Source organism: Spermophilus citellus (assembly GCF_964194105.1).
Source record: "Spermophilus citellus genome assembly, chromosome: 8".
NCBI classification, from domain to species: Eukaryota; Metazoa; Chordata; class Mammalia; order Rodentia; family Sciuridae; genus Spermophilus; species Spermophilus citellus.
The window spans coordinates 30,943,717-30,965,059 of record NC_138189.1 but is presented as its reverse complement, the minus strand read 5'-3'; the positions used below and the strand labels follow the sequence as shown (position 1 = coordinate 30,965,059).

Here is a 21,343-nt window from a genome sequence, read left to right as displayed (position 1 = left end):
CTAAAAACAACAGCAATCATGTTATTATATCTTCCCTCTTTCTCTTCCTTCCCCTTCCTTTTTCTTACCTGCCTTCCTTCTTTCTTTTGTGGGTCAAGAATTCCGAGGGGGCCTAGCTGGTCATTTCTGGCTGTTGGAGTTAGATGGAGACTGTAGCTAAAACAGAGCCAGAACAGGTAGAGGTTGGTAGGCATCTCTCTCTTCTTGGGGGCTCAGAGTTTTTCTCTATGTGATCTTTTCTTATTATTGTTGTGGTGAGAACACATAACATTTCTAAACACAGAATGTCTTTATAACCACTGAACAGGAACTCTGTTCCCCTCTGCTCTTGCCCCTGATGACCACCACTCTACCCCCTGATTCTAACAGTTTGAGTACTTAGATTTCTCAGATAAGGGGATTCATATGGAATTTGTGCTGTCACTGACTTATTTCATTCACTCAGCATGATGTCTTCCATGTTGTCACAAATAATAGGAATTCCTTTTATCCTAAGGCTACAAAACACTACAAAACACTTGTGTGTGCATGCCATTTTTTCTATTTATCTTTCAAGGAATAAATAGGTTGCTTCTATATCTTTGGTATTGTGGACAATGCTGCCATGAATACGGAAGTGTGGGTATCTTTTTGAGATCCTGAATGGATGCTTTTGGAAATCCTAGGCACTGGTATTGCTGAGTCATATGGTAATTCTATATTTAATATTTTGAGGAACTTACATACAGTTTTTCATAGTGACAGGACCAATGTACATTCCCACCAGCATTATACAAGGGCTCCAGTTTCTGTACATTCTTGATAGTACTTGTTATCTTTTGATTTTTGATGATATTCTTATTGACAGATGTGAGGTGATATCTTGTTGTGGCATTGATTTGCATTTCTCTGATGATTAGTGATAACGGAACACTTTCTAAAATACCCATTGGCCATCTGTGTATCTTCTTGGGAGAAATGTCCATTCAATTCTTATGTTATTTTTTAAAATCAGGTTTTTTTTCTATTATAGCTATAAGAGTTCCCTATATATTTTTGGTATTAACCTTCTATCAGGTTTGCAGACGTTTTCTCTCATTCTGTGGGCTGCTTTTTCACTCTGTTCATTGATTCCTCTCTTGTCTTTCTGCTTGGGCTCTTTGGGGGCTCCTCACAGCAAGGTGGCCTTCAATTGTTGGACTCATACATAGTGACTCAAAGCTCCAGTGTTGGTGTTCCAAAGAACAATGTGGAGATGGTTTCACTTTCTAGCTTAGTCAAACAATGACATTTCCTCTGCATTGGATAAATTGTAAACAAGTTACAAGCTCTCCCAGTTCAAATGGGGGAAGAAATGAAATTTCTACTAATTTGTGGAGGAGGGGCAAAGTTTTAGGATAACATGTAAGTTATGGATTGAATTGTCTCCCCAAAATTTCATATGTGGAGTTCTAACCCCCAATGCCTCATAATGTGAAATCACTGTAGATGTAACTTTGTTAAGATGAAGTCAACTGTATGGGCCCTAATCTAATTGTGATGTCCTTCTAAAAAGGAGAAATTGGATACGGAGGAATGCACACAGGGCGATGTTAAGATCAAGCCAGAGGGGCTGGGGATGTAGCTCAGAGTGCTTTCCTTGCATGTATAAAGCCCTGGGTTCAATCCCCAGCCCCACCACTGAAAACAAAACAAAACAAAACAAAACAAAAAAAGCAAATTTCTCCTCACAACCCCAAGAAGGATCCGACCCTGCCCATACCTTGATCTTACACTTGTATTCTCAAGAACTGTGATGTTTGCAATGCTTTGTTATAGCATCATTAGAAAGCATGATGTGGGAAATACTGTGTCCATTCTGGAAAATACCATTTGTTTCACAAGTCTTCAGGGAATGCCTATGTCTTCTATGAGACACTCTAAGCCTACTTCAACCCTACCCCTGAATGGTTTTCACTATCTTAAAAAATGCAATCACTTTAAATATTATTTTCAGGGGCTGGGGATATGGCTCAAGCAGTAACGTGTTTGCTTGGCATGTGCGGGGCGCTGGGTTTGATCCTCAGCACCACATAAAAATAAAATAAGATGTTGTGTCCACCGAAAATACAAAATAAATTTAAAAAATATTATTGTCAGTGTAGGTAACTTCTTTCTATTTCCTTATCTAGGAAGGAGATTTTGTTTTGCATTGTGTTTTCCTACTTTGTATGACTATTTTCAAATAATGATTTCTTAATCTCTTTCTAGTTCTTATCATGAGAGGATCAATGGAAATGAAAGAAAATGATTTTTATTCACCTTGTCAACATTTTAACTTCACTGTGACTCCTGTAGTTGACTACATGGGGGAATATAACACTACCTGCCATCTAAAAAACCACACTAGAAAATCAATAAGAGTGGAAGAAGATCCAATCAAGGAAAAGTCTACAAATCATACTTGTAGAATTATGGACTATCCTAACAATTGTATTCACATTTCTTTGCACCTAGAAATGGACGTAAAAAGTAAAGTTTTTTTTTCTTTTGGAGGGGGAGTATTGCTCTGTGTGTGTGTGTGTGTGTGTGTGTGTGTGTGTGTGTGACACGTTAGTGATTGAACCTTGCACACATTGGACAAATACTCTACCACTGATCTACACCCCAGACCTATTGTATGTTTATAGTAATTTTTTTTTCTCTACAGATGTTACCTGTCCCACGAAGATCACTTGGTATATTTTAATTCTATTAGTTTTTATATTTTTTATCATCCTCATTATCTTCAAAATAGTTAAAGGCCACAGGAGAATACAGATGTGGCAGAGTAAGTATTGAGAAATAATTGTATTTTTTAGAGTAATATATGTAGTGTCAAAGAACTAATCTTGTCAATGGATTTAACTTTCTTTCTGATTCAATTTACCATTTATTGTGTAGCTATTGTGTCTAAGCAGTGATTCTAGATAATCCAAGGTTTACAAGCATAAGGAAGACATAACATCAACATTCATACTGTTTCTCCTACGGGGCAATGAACAGTAGGGCAAGAAAGACTAGGCAAATAGGGAGGAGTTGATGGAACTGGAGATTGAGCAAGGCTTAGGGGAAGTGAGAATAGAGACAGGCAGAGGAACAGGGAGTGGTGACAAAGAATTTCAGACTTAGAGAACTTGAACAGAGCAGCTGTAGGTGAAAAATATGGTCCAGAATCAATCTTTAACAAGCTTGGAGTATCAGCAGATTTTGGGGTGGGACAGAGCTAAAATGAAATCAGGACAGTAGAGATAATGTTAAAAATATTTAACAATTAGTGTGACACCCATCTATCAAAATGGGTTGTAAGCTACTAGGATGCACTACTGGTGTATATCCAGGCATATACTGGCTAAATATCAGGCCTGATGGACAGTTTATTATATGACTGGTTGGTTTCTTAAAGATAATAAAATGTTATTATCATGAGAATAGGCTTTGGTGGGCAGAAGGACTGATACTAGAATCCTGGTTCTACTACATACTAGCTAAGTGACTTTAAGCATGTTATCATATCCAAGTGTGCCTTTCCTCTTTTGTCAAATGAGGACATTTCACCATTACCAAACCGTGCTGGGGTAAGAGCTGAAATACATAGATTACTTAAGAAGCTGAACACAGGGTCTGGTGCATAGCTAGTTCTTAGAAAATGATGGTAACTTTGTGATGGTTGCTTATTTCTAAGACCCATATGTTCTTTACTGGGCAAAGCTGTATTAGTCATTTCCATAGGGTAGCAAGTGGTTGCCTCTAGGTTTGAGGAAGGGTTCTACTAATTCTTTTGACTACATATTTGTTACAGACATTTTTAAGATTGGTCTCATATCAAGTCTTGTCTCTGATACCTTTGTAAAAATGGCCATTAAAGCAGTAGTTAGTAATATCATTAATACTATATATTCAATTTATTTTATTTTATATTATTATTAGTAGTGGTATTAATATTATCAATACTATATATTCAATTTATTTTATATTATTATTATTATTATTTTGGTACTAGGGATGAACCCAGGGGCACATTACCACTGAGTTCCATCCCCAGTCCTTTTAATTTTTGTTTTGTTATATGCAAGCATATAATGAAAAATGTCACACCAATTATGGCATTAAATATAATTAAATATTAAACATACTTTTGGAATTTTGTACATCATCCATGTACAGAGTAACAAATAATAAAATATTTTGTATATAAGGGCTGGTGCTTTTCATTAGAGGATGTGATATAATGGTGTTCATGGTGGTAGAGAAGTCACTGGTTTGAGAAAGAACTCAGCTGTATTTGATAGTTGAACTTAGTAGGAAAAGTTCCAGTGTCTGGTTACCCCAGGCCCTGTTGGGAAAGGTCCTTTCTCCTTGATAATCCATTAAACCAGCATAGGGAATACATCTGAAGAATGTGTTTCTCATCTAAATATTTAATTTCTTTTCCCGGAATAGGTCATAAATACAAAGGTACATCTGTTCTTCTAAGAGGAAGTGATTCTGAGAAACGGAGAGCATTGAACGTGCGGGTTATTTCAGGTGAGCTCCGTGACATCAACACAAAAGCTCAGGAAATTCCAACACTGCGCCCTCTCACCAAGCAAGTTCAAGATCTGAGCTCATTTAAATAGCCTTCGATTGGGAATAAAGGTGTGGAGCTGTGGGCAAATGAAATTCAGCTTAATATGTCTTATTATCAGGGGACAGTTAGGATCAAAACACGTCCTTAAATAATGGAAAGTTTGCTTAATTGGCAAGAAGAAACTCATGTGAGTAGGCAGAGGAGAGAACGCAGTAAGGAATAAGCCCCTGATTTATTTTTAAATGAGACAAGATACCATTATTCCTCAGAATTGCAAGAAGTAATTGCAGAGTGGGCATGGCTTTTTGCTGGAGCCTTCACTTCACAGAGGGTGTCATTGTGTAGAGAGAACTTCTAATAGCCCCAATTAAAAAGCCCCCTGTCCTCTCCTAAGAAACAGAAATGGAATAAGGGGATCCTAATTAGAGCAGCTAAGGGGCTGTTAGCACAGATGCTGTGGTTCTTTCTCCTTCTAATTGTGGAAGCTCCTTTTGAATTCATGCTGTCAAACCACATTAAAAAAAGAGACAGGGAGAATGTGACATGGACAAAGTCCTCTTCATCAAAGAGAAATAATAACCTGGACTCTTTGACAAACCACAGAATTATGAGTGATCTGACTAACACCCTTTGTCCATAGCCAGTGAGCTGGTCCCTTTGACTCTGAGAAGATAGAAAAGGAAGCTTGAAGTCGGGTGTGTAAACGCTTTTTAAAAATGAAAGGAGACCAGACAACTCCCTGTCTCACACTGCAGCTGCATCTGCAGCCACCTAGAGATCTGCCCAGAATTTCAGTGGGGACCACTGCCTGAGACATTTGTTTGCTATTGAAATTAACAAGAATCTCAGACTCCTCTTCTGGGGAAAGATTAGCCTGGGTGTACCCAAAGAGTTCCAAAAAAAAATTAAAAAACAAACACAACTCAATGCTAGCAGTCAAATTATTAAGCTGTAACTAATAATAAGTATTAGCAAAATAATCACTTGGCTCCAGTTACATTTGGGATAAGTTAATGGAAATTCTAGGTAGCCAATGTAAATTTGATTAATAAAAGCCATAAAACTTTTTTTTTTTTTTTTTGGTACCCGGGATTGAACTCAGGTGCACTTGACCACTAAGCCACATCCCCAGCCCTCAAAAAAGTTTTTAAATGAGAAAAAAATATTTTTTTTTTTTTTAAAAAAAGGAGAAAATAGCATTCCCTGGTTCTTATTTAGTACACGGGCCTGTACACCAGAAATGGTTTAACCCAGTTTGGCTGAGCTTTTTGGTTGTCTTAGGAATCCTGGTCATTTCTGTTTTTAAGGCATAATTTTGAGCACTGCAGTCTTGTCTGAGAAAAAGTCAATAGCTCCCCTGTCAACCCATATAATCGAGGGAATCACAAATTTTAAGTCCTGGCCAACCACAAGACTAACCTCACAAGTTGTATTTATGAGTCTGTGATTTTCTTTCACCCAAGAAACCTGTCTCAGCCCTACTTCCCCTTTAATAGCTCTCACTAAAAGTGTGGCTTTATTACCAGGTATATAATATTAATGTTTAGTTCAGGCCAAGGGGTGATGGCCATTTTTAAAACCAAGAATCCTTTTGAGGCTCAGCATCTTAAAAAGGGAAAGAAGCAGATTCTTTGTTATTTATATTCCTTTAACCTAAATGCATTTTTTTCCCTCTCCCTATTCTGAGAGAGAAATGGAAAGGCAATAATGTCTCCCTTGAGTGCCGTTTTTAAGGCCGATCTTTGTAATGATGGATTATAGGCAGCAGTGAGAATGTAAGGGGGAAATGTATCTGTATGGTTCTCTGAAAACGCAGTAACATGAGAAAGAAAAAAAAATGTAGTTCAAAGAAGCAGCGACTGTGCCACCTTCGACTCCAGCTCTGTGTTCCAGAATGTCTCGCCACTTGTTCACGGATTACAAAGTCACTTTTGTTACACTCAGAGGTACAGACAGGCTCACACCCTCCAAAAGACTTTCATTCATCGACAAGAGAGCAATAAGGAGAGATTACCAGGATGCTGGCACTGCACCACGCCTGGTACATACTAGAGACACAATGATCACAGAATAAATGAGTCTCACTACTGTAGAAAGAGATGTCATGTAGAATCAAATCCCAGCCTTTTGTGTGTCTGTTTTCCTCCTTGCTTGAGAGGCATGGTGACCTCCATTGCCTGTCTTGGCGTTAATCTACCTAATGTCTTATTCATCCAGTGATTATCTTCACACAAGCCCTGATGCTGCCTTATTCCTCTTCGTGTCCTCATCCCTAGCATAATATTTGGCACGTAGTTCATGCACGATAAAAGCTATGAAACCTCACAAAGCCCCTAAGGGGAAATGAGTATTGAGGATAAAGAGCAGATGAGCAAGATATGAATCTCAGGCACTGGGAAAGGTGAAAACAAATGAAGCAACAAAGAGTAATTAGAGAGAACATAATTCGACTCCATTGAAGAACCTAAAGCACATTTTATAGGCTTACTAAGGATATCAAAGAATAATGGAAAACATCAACCACCTCCAAGAACGGATTTTGAAAATCACATAATCTGAAAATGTATCTCTAAAAACAGTGCTCAATGTATTGGCCACGTTGAGAACCCAAGGCCAGGGGCAGGAAGAGTAGACTAGGATCTAAATCATTGATGCAAACACAAAAACCCCACTTGACTGACTGCAGAAAAGAAATTTATGGAAAACCAGTAGGTAAGCCATAAAAGCAAAAGGCAGGTTGGGAATCTGAGCTTTGCAGATAAACAGGAATTTGGGGGGTAGGGCAGGAAGCCAAAATACAGCCTAAGTCACACGCCAGGAATGGTCTGGTGAGAATGTCTTGCTGCTGTCACCACCATGAGTGCTCCCTCTGAGGTTTGGGGCTATGCTGTAACCAGTGTGCATCATGAGATCTCACCCCAGGATGGCTTGCCCCTACAGGACCGAGTGGAGGCCACACAGTGGTACACCAGGTGCCAGGAAGCAAGGAGAAAAACTGTCTGCCTCTCTGACTTTCCCTGTACTTGAGATGACCCTCTAGATGTCCCAGTGCTGGATAGCCACTACACGAATATCTGCAACAACAAGTTTCTGGGATTAGATTTTCCACTCACACTGGCTTTTGAGTCTGTGAAGTGGTCTCCCTGCTATGTCCATGGAAAATGGTGACAACTTTAACACTCGGCATTCTTCACCTTTAAATAATCAACCCAAGACTATAGGCCACCATTACACTAAGCACATTGCATAGGCACAATCCCTGCCTTCACAGGGCTTCCAAGGAGAATAAAGAGATTCTACCCCTGGTTGCCTTAGGAGAAGGGAATCTAATATCTCATGGGACACCTTCCACATGCACTGTACTTCCATATATGTCATTTCATGTAGTTTCATAGGAATTTCACTTTTTTTTCTGATCAGAAAACTGAAACCAAGAGAGCTTATATAACTGTCTTTAGTTCCTAGCAAAGTCAGAATTTAAATTCAGTCTGTCCAACTGATGCACTTTCTAGCATACAATGACAATGGTGTACCGAGAAGCTGCTGGTGCAACCCACAGATCAAAACTCTTCTTGCTTTTACGTTTAACACTGGAAACAGAGATGAAGTGTTTTCTCTATATAAAGTTGTAGCAGCTTGTGTGGCAATGTGAGTCATCCACAAAGAAACATTTCAGCATTGGCTGATTTTTTTTTTTTTGGTAGTTAATGTGGATGGGTTCTCAGGGAACACAAAGCAAAGAAAATGGAATTTTATTTTGAAAGAGAATTAGTAAATGTCAAAATTAAGTGGATGACCCCATTTACATTACCTCCAAATGAAACTAATGGCAATGTAAAGTTATAATTTGCAATGTTTATGCCTAGTGCATAAAGGCTAAGCAGGTTTCAATTTCCCACGGAAAAGAAGATAAATTACTGGTGCCAGATGTTTTGCAACCAAGCAAGATAACGTGAAAATTTAATTTTTACTTGCTTAACTATAATATTTATGACTCTTAAAATACAGGTTTGAGTTCATAAAACAGGAAAGGTTACAGCCATCTGCTTGGTTACAGAATAGATAAAAATGCAGAGGATAACTCTCTTTGCAAGAGGAAATTCATAAGTGTGAAAAATCTATAGGCAGCATAGGATGATGTATTCTGTTCATTCCTTGAATACCTTTATGTGACAGCTATTTATACCAGGTCTGGAAGAACTGATGACAAAACATATGCACATTAACATCTCTTTCATCTTTGCCAGACTGTCACTGCCTGAACCATCTTGCTTCCCTTGCTGCCCATACATACCTCCCATTTGCCCACCCTGACTTTGTCTAGTTAATTCCAACCCTTCCCTTGTGATCTGGACTTAAACCAGCACCTTCTCAGGGAAGTATTCTGGAACTTTCTGTACTAATTTTTACTTGCTTTTATTACATACTCTTAAAACACCACCAACCTCTTCGTAGCAATTGTCACTGTTGCTATTTTATATTTTTGTTGGTATTTGATTGATGTCTCTTCCATAAATCAGTCAGCATCTTGAGGCCAGGGGCACTATCTGATGATATTCATCAGTGCATCCCTAGCTCACAGCATAGGGCATGTGTACTGTACATAGTAGAAACCAAATAAACATGTGCCAAATAAATACAACTCTCTGTTGTATTTCCACTGTGCTGAAAAGATCATTGCTACTATTTTACAACAAATTTTCAGAACTCCCTCACCATCCCCCACCCCACCCCGAATTGTAACTTTTGACAATCCCTATTCAAAACAATGAAAGGAACACTGTGAAACTCTTTCTCGGTTTCATTTCTTGGAGTAGGAAGGCTATCTGCAGTTTGAAGTGTACAAGAACTCAGTAAATGGCTGTGAATATTGGCAGCTGTCAGTTCAAGCAGGGTTGTTTTTCCCTCTCTAGTGTTAATTCTAGATAATTTTGCAACCGTTTATCTTCTGTTCTCATTTGATTCTCACATTAACCAGATTGGGTGCAGAGGAGTAGCTTTAGGATCACTGTTAATAATAACAGATGGAGCTTTGACCATAGTGGGAAGTTGGCGCCTTGAATAATGCAAATCTATTTTAGGCTGCTGTAATTGGTTCTGTTAGTCCTAAAAGGCTACTAGCTATCTTAGGCTTGCACAGAAGTGCCAATATTTGTATGTGATGAACAGGTCAGAATGATGTAGAAAGATATTGAAGTTCTGCATTCCTATGGCAGTAAGAGGTCATTAAGACTGGAAGGTTTTTTTTTTAAAGCTAAATTAGAGAACTGTATAACAATCACCAACTGTCTGAAATGTTCCACAGCTGTCTTGACTAAAGTAATCAATGAGGATAAACCAGCATTTCTTTATTTTTGGAGAAGCACTTTTGAGGAAAGCAAGTGCTCTGTGGATAGCAGATGAGATGTTAATTGCCACTGCCTCTTGGAAGAATCAGAATGGCTAAGTCTCCCAAACTACACAGGGAGGAGGGAAGAACTGAGAGCCTCATTTCCAGGGTCTGTTACCCAGAGCTCTCACCTGCTGAGCCCCTGAGTGGGTCCTGGTGGATTCTGAGCAGAACCACGGGGAGGGCTTAAACAAATGTGGGGAATAACATTGCTTGGCACTGGTAGTGCTTTGTGGATTTTCAAAGTACAATCAAATGTATCACCTCATTTTATCCTCATCTTCATTTTCTTTTAGCCTCAAAGTAGCCACCCTAGCTTTTCCAAAGTCACAGGGAAGTGATCTCCACAGGGCAGGTGTCAACACCACTGCCAAATGGAAGGTGTGGGGCAAGGCCAGGGCCACTCCAGCACCGACCTCTGCCACCTGTAAGGCCACCTGTAAGGTGCCTCGTACTTGGAGTATACTTGGTCCAGTGCTTTTCTTCTGGGTTTAGTCTTCTGAGATAACAGTGCATTAATAAGGATCCATTGAAATAATCCAGCTCATACCAATGGGTTTACAAAACCTGAAGGCCAGTGTATTCATTCACAAAGAGTGGTACAATTGAGATTCTCTGTGACAGCGAACTTGTGTGCTGTCTCTCTGGCAGAACCATGTGGGAAATCAAATCATAGCCAAGGGTTGCTTGCTAGGTCTTAAAATGCATCCCCAGGCCAGGTAGCTCTAGACCTTCTTCCCTACTTTAAGGTAGCCTGATTGCTTCATTTAACAAAGCACTTTGGATACTGAGCAGGTTTTGGCTTGGGAATAATATTTTGAAGATGATTTTGTAAGCTTGAGATCTGATCAAAGATTGATTTAATAGACAACTCTTGGAAGACAATCTTATTTTTCTTACTCCCAAATTCCTGGGTGCTAACTCAGGGTTGACTCCTTGCTCTGCTTGAACCTATGCTTTTTGATTGAGAAAAACAAGGCACAGAGAAGTTAAAGGACATTCTTTCAGTCATTTGACACGACACTTACTTATTGAGTACGTACGTATTGCGTGTCATGATCTAAGGTAGGTTCTGAGAACTCAAATAATGAAGTACACATAATTTTTGTCCTCAGAGAGGGAGACAAATGAGCAATTACAACAAAATCTGCTAAGTCCACTATTGGGGAAGTCCACTACTAGGGAAGTGGGCACAGGGGACATAGCGTGTATGGTCACCTAACACTGTTTACACCTCCTTGTTTTGTTTTGAGCTATTTGGGGCTTTCCAACTTAATAACCAAGTAAGACATAGCTGAGCAAGTAGTTTTGGAGATAAGAATTTAAAAAATGATGGGCAAATTTCTTCAGCAGCCAAGAGAGACTGGCTAGGCTGAGAGAGAGGTTTAGACATGCCCCCAGGGTGGGAGATGTGCCTCGTCTTTGAGAGGAAGATCATTAGGAACAAAATGACGAAAGCATGTAGTAAGTTTCCGTTAAGCAGTGGGAATCAGTAGCTTTGGAAAGTTGAATTGAAGTTAGATGGTAGATGTCATAGGTATAAAGTACCTTTGAAAAATGACAGGAATACTGAAAAAAATAAAAAGAAGAAGAAAAGAAGCCTCGAAGGGCAACCTGGACATTGCCATAGACAGTGAGAAAGTTTTATTCAAGAACATAAGACATAGAGTTTTATCTTTTATCAAAGTTTCTACTGATGGAAATCCATTTTGTTTGCTGAATTCAGCCAGGTCAAAATTCACACTGAGGTTCTTTTTAATTTCTTAGACTTTTCTGAGGTTCTTTAAAAAAACATTTAAAAAATGTTTGGTTCAGAGATTCAGAGATTTGACAAATTCATGAAAAGACATCTGTGAATTTAAAAATATTTTTGATGACTTCTGTTGCCTTAACTAGTGTTGGTAAATTAATGATATTTGAAAGAAATTCTATTTCCCCATGTAGTACAAGAAAAAGATCCCATCCATTTTAGCTATTCTGAAGAAAGTTTTAAAATGACATTTATCCTACTTTTTGATCAATTTTTTAGAAGTTTGCTATTAGCATGTAAGTTACATGACTTTGGATACTAGGAGAAACTGAAGACAATGCACCACTGGAGAATTACTCCATACTAACCATCATTTTGACAGGTAATAGCTTTCTACAATAAATTATGGTTATATGGTGCTATAAAACATAGCCAACTGAATGAATAAGCAAACGATGAGCACTTTCCAACTGAAAGAGCTCTATTAATTTTCCTTGATAATTATTTAGTTTTATGAGTAGACTCTTTTGCTATTATAAACTTTTAAAAGAACAATCGCCAAATCTCGAATTCTGGAAGTTATAAAATGCTTGGTTAAAGAATGTCTGAGCAATTATTTGCACAGTAAGTTCATTCTGACACTGTCACATGCATCAGAATCAACCTGGAGGTCTATAAAATTCAGGATTCCAGGCTTTTACAAAGGGAGATTCTAATTCAAAAGATCTGGGATAGAACCCAAGACCCTGTATCTTCTATTGTGTAACCAATTAACCGTAAATTTATGAGTTTAAAACAATACTCATTTATTATATGAATTTCTATTGGTTGGAAGTCTGGGCGTGGCTTACCTGGGCGTGGCTTAGTTCAAGGTCTCTAAGTGCTGAAGTTAATAATATGTATCTGCAGAGCTGCGTTCTCATTTGGAGGAACTGCTTCCAAGGTCATTCAGGTGACTGGCAGTATTCATTGCCTTGCTCATGTATACTGGGGGCCTTGGGTTTCTACTGGGCATCCTCTGGAGACTGCCTTCAGGTCATGGGGTCACCTAGAGGTTCTCCTGCCCAGGAGGCAGCTCAGAACAGGGCAATTTACATCCTTAAGCCAGCAGGGGAGTCTCCTTGATCTCAGGGAGAGCTAAGTCTTTCTTTTAAAGACTTTTGCTTTATTAAATCAGGCCCACCCAAAATGGTCTCCCATTTTATTAACTCAAAATCAATTGATTTGAGAAGTTAACTGTAAAATCCCTTCATCTTTGCCTTAAAATATAACCTAATCACAGGAGCAGAAACCCCATTCTTTTTCACAGTGCTGTCCACACTCAAGGAGAGGAGATTACAGGAAGCATGAAGGGCAGGTGGTAGGAATTTGGGGGCCCTTAGAATTCTGCCTACCAGGATCACTCTTCCTGAAGCTCAGGTATAGAAAGAGAAATCAGACTTGAAGGAACCTTCAGGGTGAGACAGGGCTCATAGAGGTAGACTCATAGATCTGATTGGTACTTACAGTAAAATAAAAATGAAGCATGCTAAGGGACTTATGTGCAAAGGGTCTGTGAGGAAACAAGAACAGGAAATGAGAGATCTGGGCCCATGTGAAGACTGAGCCTTTTCCACCTTTTTGCTAATTAGGGAACTTTTGTCATTTTTCCTTTGAAAATTAAGTGCTCTGTAAGAAAAAATTCTAACTTTAGTTGTGATTTTATCATTTTCATGGACTATCTGCTGGAAATGGCCTCAGAAATGTTCTATTAATTCCTACCCCTTCTAAAAAGTAGTTGCTATCTTGATTTTTATTCATTTTTTCATTAAAAACATAACTTTCTAAGGAAATTTATAAAATCTGACACCAGAAGAAATAGAAAAACTGAACAAATCAATTGTCATAGAATAGAAAGAGTGAGCTGAGGGTGGTAGCACATGCCTGTAGTCCTAGCTACTTGGAAGGCAGATGCAGGAGGATCACAAATTTGAGGCCAACCTGAGGAACTTAATGAGCCCTGTTCCCAAATAAAATCAAAAGGGCTGGGGATGTAGCCCAATGGTAGAGCACTTGCCTAGCATGTGTGATGCTCTGGGTTTAATCCCCCAGTATTGAGAAAAAGAAAGAAAGGATATAGAAAATGTGTGAATTAACCCTTAAAAAGTAATAGGAAGATCATTTTGCAGGAGCATTTATCAACTCAAAGAAATAGATGTTTCCAGAAGTGTTTATATCAGCCTGTTTTCTGTTACTATAACAAATATCTGAGGCCAGGTACATTATGAAGAAAAGACATTTATTGAACTCACAGTTCTTGAAGTTCAAGTGCATGGTTCCAGCTTCTGCATGGCTCTGGTGAAGACCTCATGACTGATGGTACCACAGTGGCAAGAACACGTATGAGATGAATAGATCACATCATCACACAGGAAGTCAAAGAGGCCAGGGAGGGGTCAAGCTCCCTCTTTCATAATAACCCTCTTGAGAGAAATAACCAGGGTCCCCTGAGAACTATTTAATCCCTTCTGAGGGTCCCAATGACCTCCTACTAGACCCCACCTCTTAAAAGTTCTACCACCTCTTAACATCACCACACTGGGGACAAGCTTTTGACACATGTATCCTTGGGGACAAACCTTATTCAAAGCACAGATCAAAGGAAAAAAGGATGCTTCCTAATATTAATAGTATTGTTCAAAGCCAAAAAAGACTGACTCTAAAATGAAATGTTGAACAATCTAATTTATGCAAAAATCCTAAACAAAATAGAAATAAAACATCCATAGAATAATATATATAATATTATATATATGCCATCCTCCTGCCTCAGCCTCCAGAGTCTCTGGGATTACAGGTGTGCACCATCACATCTGGCTCTTTCAAGATATATTATTAAGTGTTTGTATGTATACCTACATATATATATATATATATATATATATATATATATATGTATATATATACATACATACACATACACACACATATATATAGTAGGTATATTCTATATACTGTATATATACTACTATACAAGTGCATGCACACACATACTAGCAAACTTGCTTGCCTGTGGCAGATGAAGGGAAGACAAGAAGAACTATGTGGTGGGATAGAAATGATTGTCTAGGAGACTAGAGATGAGGGTGACAGTTTACTGAATATCTCTTCATAGTTTTTAGATTTTGAATCATGGGAATGTGTTCCTTATTTAGAAAATTAATGCCCCCAATAAAGTTTTTATTATTAAAAGAAATTTTCTAGTTAAAAGAAAAATTTCTGGGAGAAGATTCTGCAGTATTTCTGTTTGGGTGACCAGTGCCAGTGTTTAATTGTCTCCGTGGACAAGAGGCATCATGCTCTTGAATGCTCGAACATTCTCTTTTGATTTCTCCTCAGAAATCAAAGAAGCAACTACACTAATTTTTCTTGAACCATTGTTACCTCATTTCCACCCAAGTTCAGGGTTTTGCATCAAAAGTAGAGATGTCAGCTGGGTGTGGTGGACCTTCCTGTAATCCCAGGTAACACGGATGCTGAAGCAGGAGGATCTCAAGTTTGAGGCCAGACTGGGCAATTTAGGGAGACCGTGTATCAAAGTAAAATAAAAATTAAAGAGGGCCGGGAATGTAACTCAGTAGTGGAGCACCCCTTATTTTGATCCCCAGTCTCTCTCTCTCACACATAAAAGGTAGATATGTCGATCAAGCAAAACCCACATGTATTCTATAGAACTCAAGTTTGAATATAGAAACTAGAATCAGGACCCCAGATCCTAGGAAAATGAAAGAGATGCCACAATGTAGGACATGGATGTTCATTTCCTAACTTGAAGTCAACTGAAGATAATATTAGAAGAATAAATAATTTTATAGAGTCACGTAGTCATAAAGCATGAAGACAGATTAGAATTCATTTAATTTGTAACTGTGCTTCTTAAAATTCTCCCTAAAATTGAAGACATTATTCATATTATCCATAGGAGCATATTTCAACAATGTGATAGGACAAAGCCTTTTCTGCACTGCTTCTCCTTAACTAGGCTTCACATCTTGTGCCAAAGAAATGGAGTGAGAAGGTGAGGGAAAGAATGAAGGACCAAAACAGAGTTGAGATAAACGGGTTGAAGGTGTTAGAGTTATAGGCAGGAAATTTAGTGGGTGGTGGAAATTACCAAATCCTCTTTAGATATTGGGCAGGATTCTCTTCCTGCATTTCCTACATCAGAGTATATCTAATATAGATATCTTCTCTACATTAGTCACATGTGTCTCTTTTTTTGCATTGCTGTTGACTAAATGTAGACTAATAAGCTCTCCTTAAATAATAGAGTCCACACAGGGGCTGCCCTTGGCTCAGATAGAGGAAGTGCTCCCCCCAATACCAGAACTGGAAGCAACTTCTGCAGTTCATCATCGAGATCAATACACATGGTGAGTGATGATTCGGCTTCATTGACTGTTTAGCTTGTTCATTATAAACACGAACAGATTTAAGGAGGTGCAGTTTAACCTAAAGTATGTTTCGATCTGGTTGTAGGACGCAGAAAGTGATGATCTTGCAAAGTCAGTCTGTATGAATTAGATGATATGCACTTAAATCACTATTTTCTCCAAGATCTAGGAAGGATCAGTAAACTAATCTTGCAGTCTATTAAACTAATCTCTTAGTCTGCCCCTGAGATGTCACCTCATCCCTTGGCACTGTTTTTCCTGGAGTTAAGCCATACTTCAGTCTCAGCATGAGAAAAAAGAAAAGGAGATTTGCAAAGCAGAATCCCCACCCTCCAATTACTGAAATAAGAAACTTCTTTAAATGTAACATTGGATAATCTAGATGACTGCACATAGATTTCCATGTATATAAGTCTAAAACTGTGATCAGAAGTGCCTTAGAAACTTTTTACATTCATTCAACAAATATATATGTATATAATATATATATATAATACATAATATATACAATACATAATATATAATATATACATAATATATGTACACATTTTAGATACATATATATTTTGGGTACTGGGGATTTAACCTAGGAGCACTTTACAACTGAGCTACATTCCCAGCCCTTTTATTTGTTTTAAATTTTGAGAAAAGTTCTCATTAAGTTGTTAGGGCCTCCCGGAGTTGCTGAAGCTGAACTTGAACTTGTAATCCTCCTGTCTCAGCCTCAGGATCCACTAGGATTACAGACATATGTCATCATACCTGGCTTCATTCAACAAATATTTATAAAGTAAAAATATTTATTAAGTAGTTACTATGTTAAAGGCATTCTATAACCAATGTAGGGTAGAAAAAAGTATAACAAGGAAGAGGGAGTGTATTAGTCAGCTTTTCATTGCTGTGATGAAATACTGGAGAAAATAACTTAAAAAAGGAAAGGTTTATTTTGGCTCATGGTTTTGGAGGTTTCAGTTGGTCATTTGGCTCAATTGCTTTGGGTCTATGGTGAGGCAGAACATAATATCGTGGTGGGGAGCATGTGGCAGAGCAAAGCTCTTCATCTCATGGTGGCCAGGAAGCAGAGAAAGAGGGAGAAAGGGAGAGAAGGAGGGAGGGGAAGAGAGAGAGAGAGAGAGAGAGAGAGAGAGAGAGAGAGAGAGAGAGAGAGAGAGAGAAAGAAGAAGAAGAAGAAGAAGGAGGAGGAGGAGGAGGAGGAGGAGGAGGAGGAGGAGGAGGAGAAGGAGAAGGAGAAGGAGAAGAGGAGGAGGAGGAGGAGGAGGAGGAGGAGGAGGAGGAGGAGGAGGAGGAGGAGGAGGAACAATGGGGTCCTAATATCTTCTTCAGGGGCACACCCCCAATGACCTAACTTCCTTCCACTAGGCCCCACCTCCTAAAGCCCCCCTCCCACCCAACCCAGTAGCATCACAGGCTGGTAACCAAGCCTTCAACACACAGTCTTTGGGAGACATTTAAGATCCAAACCGTAACAGGAGGGAAACTAGAATTTATGAGTTCCTTCTTACTGTGTTATATACTCTTCATAATACTTGAGTTGTTGTCAGTAAAGGTCCTAAAAGGAAACTGGTATCATATCCAAATTGAGTTTGATCCTGTTAATCAGGATGTGGGAAGGCCAAGTTGGGGGTCAGCACCTTGGCTCTAGTGACAGTGAGGTGCTACTACTGTCCTTAAGGCCAAAGGGGCAAGGAGCTCAGAGAGACAGAGACACACAATCATACACAGAGCAGTCTGAATGAGTGTGATCTGGCAGAGGATGCTATAGCCTGTGGTTGCCCAGGAGAGAGAATTAAATACCTCCTGCTCTGCTGGACTGGGTTCCTACTCTCCACTGGCTACACTCAACTGGGGCCATTTGGCACTGGACCTGGTTCAGACAGTTCATGGAGGCTGGCCTCAGGGACACCAGGCAGAGTGGATGTAAGTAGAGAGCAGATTTGTAGAGACAACCAAAGGACCCTGCACAGCCAGCTCCACAGTCCAATGTGCCTCCAAGTACCCAGGATGCATTCCTGTTCAGGACAAAGAGAGGCAGTGCTTGGGTCTTGATGCAGTCAGGGTCTGCTGTTGGCTCAGAAATTCCCAGCTAGAATCTAGAATAGCCATATGACGTGTCAAGGAAGTATTGTAGGACATGATGCTTGATGCCCCTTGCTCTGGGCTGCTCAGTCTTGGAAATGAGAGCTCCTTTTTGGCCGTTCACCAAGTGCCTCTTTATTACCTGCTGTGTCAAAAATTCTTCTACTCATTGGCAAAAGTAACAAGGCTGTGAGTGGAGAAATCAGAGTAGGGAACCTCTAATTCCAACAAACAGTGTCAAGCTATATGATAGGCTGTTCTCAGGGGCAGAGGAGAGCATAATAGAGACCCCACACTCAGGGGACGCGATGCCTCACATTTATTAAACTTTTTGTAAAAATCTGTTGGGTGAAAGAATTAATCTCAACTTCTGTCTCTACTAGAATCATGGAATGTTGTTATTTAAAGGAACTTGCACCAACCTTTTCATTTAATAGATGGAGAGGGAAAGACCAAGGTACTATGGTAGCAGAAGCTCGGGAGACCCTAGGTTTCTTCTGTCCCAGGAGCAGAAGTTTTAGTTCTACCCACACAGTCTTCTTAGGGATATAATGGAGGCTCCATTGCATAAGGGGAGTGGAAATTGTCTTGAGGAAGTTTTTTGGTGTTCTTATAAATGATTTAAAATAGTTTCCTACCGATTCTAATTTAGGGAATACTTAACAAACTTTTTGTGTGAATAACATTTTTTTTCCTTTTTTTTTTTTTAATCTTCAGATTATCCCTGAGCAAATTGGACTGAACCCTATTGAAGAATGCTTATAATTTTATTTTGGGAATGAGTAGGTTGGTAAATGTTTGGGTCCAGCTGAGGCTCACAATAGGAAAGCCATGGGAATCAGACTGCTTGATGGGAAGTAGCTCAGAGCTTTCATCTGACCCAAGAGATCAAGGGAATGAGTCTGTTTTCAAGGAAGCAGCGTGAGTCATGGAAAACCCATTTCCGGTGAAACCCACGGAAAGAACAGGAGAACACTTAACTCTTATTTTCATCCATCACTACAGTGGACCCAAGGTTTTAATTTTGACCAAGAATGGTCAAGGATGAAAGTCCTTTCTCTCATTGCAGATTCTGACTGGGTGACTTTTTTCCTATACCAAAGATTGTTTAGTATTTGGCAAATTGCTTAGGAGGGCCTAGGCTGTTTGCTTATACATTTGTTTGCATTTATTAATCTTGCCTCCTTTTGGCACTAGAATGTTTTAAAAACATTTCACGGATACCAAAATAAAATGATTTAAATGAAATGCTTGGGTATTTGAGTTTTTTTTTTTTTTTAAAGAGAGAACTTTAATATTTATTTTTCAGTATTTGGCGGACACAGCATCTTTGTCTGTATGTGGTGCTGAGGATCGAAGCCGGGCCGCACGCATGCCAGGTGAGCGCGCTACCGCTTGAGCCACATCCCCAGCCCGGGTATTTGAGTTTAATAGCAAAGTGTTTTTCATGTCATTCTGTGGCTTTCATATTTGTGATGGCCTTCCTGGATGTCAAGAATAATGGTAGTTATTAATTATAATAAAAAGCACATATAGGCAAGGGGACAGCTCTTAATGTTGAAAAACAACCAAAATATTTTCCTAGAGTTTACATGTCATCTTCCGAAATCATCATATGATTAAGATTGCTTATCTGAGTAGAGAGGCAGAGTTTAATTGCAGGGTCAGACTTAATATTAAGTGATGGTTAATAATAATTACCATTATGTAATTATTAATATTATGTCCTTAGTATTGATATTAAGGACATGCTACCTTAAAATATGGCACTGGAATATTTTAAATAGAATGACTTTGAAAGGTAGCAGAATACAACAGTTACTAATAGGGCATTATGTAAAATTGTGGATGTGTAACCGACGTGATTCTGCAATCTGCATTTGGGGTAAAAATTGGGAGTTCATAACCCACTTCAATCTAATGTATGAAATATGATATGTCAAGAGCTTTGTAATGTTGTGAACAACCAATTAAAAAAATTAAAAATTAAAAAATAAATAAATAAATAAATAAATAAATAAATAGAATGACTTTGAACAAGCAGCAGAAGGAGAAAGGTCACTCTGCTCTTCCCCTACCACCTTTCTTCCCTGAAGCAGACAATAAAATCTTTTCTGACCTTCCTCTGAAACAGATCACAAGATCCCCGTGTGAGAGGTGCCCTCCCTCTGTGGGAGCAAGGAGCATTCTTGTTTCCAAAGACTCGGGCCACAGAAGAGTGTGAACAGACAGGCCTGGCAGAGTTCCCCAGTGTATCGTCATTCGAGCATACGATTTCTGCTCTATCATATTTTACTCTCCATTCTTCATCAAAACTAGAAAAACAAAACCCTTGGGTTTAAGTTATTCTGTAGGTCCTCATTTCCTTTTGATGTCTCTCATACTATATAAATAAAACAAATTAGTATATTTTTCTCTTATTAATCTTTTGTTATAGGGGCCTCATCTATGATCTTACCAGGGTAGATGAAAAGATATTTTTCTTCCCTTAGACAAGCGGCCCCAATAAGAATGAATGTGCCAGCACAGAGGGGTTTTTCTGTTTTTTGTTCTTTTTTTCCTGTCTCTCTCCCTCCCAGCCTGCTTCTCTCTCTCTTTCTTTCTTTCTTTTATTTATTGCTAGGTTACAAGCTGAAATTTTAATTGTAAAATTTAGAAATTGAAAATTTGGCCAATGGAATGCTGCTAGTCTTACTTTTTCTTGTCTTCACATCCCTAAATAATAGGTGAGTCAGCTCGGGTCTGGGATTTTTTCGGCAGGAGTTAGGGGTGTCACACTCTATGAGGTATGGATATTATACCATTTCTGAAAAGCCAAATTATTGTTTCCCGGTACATCACCTATTATGTTCTGACAAATGACTTGGAAATCAGTGGGAACTTGGCTTACAAAAGGCATAAATTAAGTTCAAGTTCTGTTAAGTTGTGGCAGCTTTCAGGAAGCTAATTTCACTTATTTATTAAAACGGAAGACTTTAATAGACGCTGGGAACCTCACAAAGGCCTAGAAGCTCTCTGTCCACCAAGGGCTTAGGAGCTGGCAGAGGGGACAGGACAGGCACACCACCTGCTAAGATACAAGACACACAGAGTGAGGTAAGTGTCAT

At 39.0% G+C, this 21,343-nt stretch overlaps 1 protein-coding gene across 1 annotated transcript in view; it reads left to right on the top strand.

Moving 5' to 3' along the window:
- The window catches only part of TMEM156 (transmembrane protein 156), a 36,076-nt gene extending 16,642 nt beyond the window's left edge, over positions 1–19,434 (top strand). The window contains exons 3-7 of the mRNA XM_081303236.1: positions 2,230–2,490; positions 2,669–2,788; positions 4,441–4,524; positions 16,016–16,118; positions 18,954–19,434. Of these exons, the coding sequence (XP_081159362.1) occupies positions 2,230–2,490; positions 2,669–2,788; positions 4,441–4,524; positions 16,016–16,118; position 18,954 (569 nt within the window). The 3' untranslated portion in view covers positions 18,955–19,434. The remainder of the gene's footprint in view (positions 1–2,229; positions 2,491–2,668; positions 2,789–4,440; positions 4,525–16,015; positions 16,119–18,953) is intronic.
- The last annotated feature ends 1,909 nt before the right edge of the window (positions 19,435–21,343 follow it).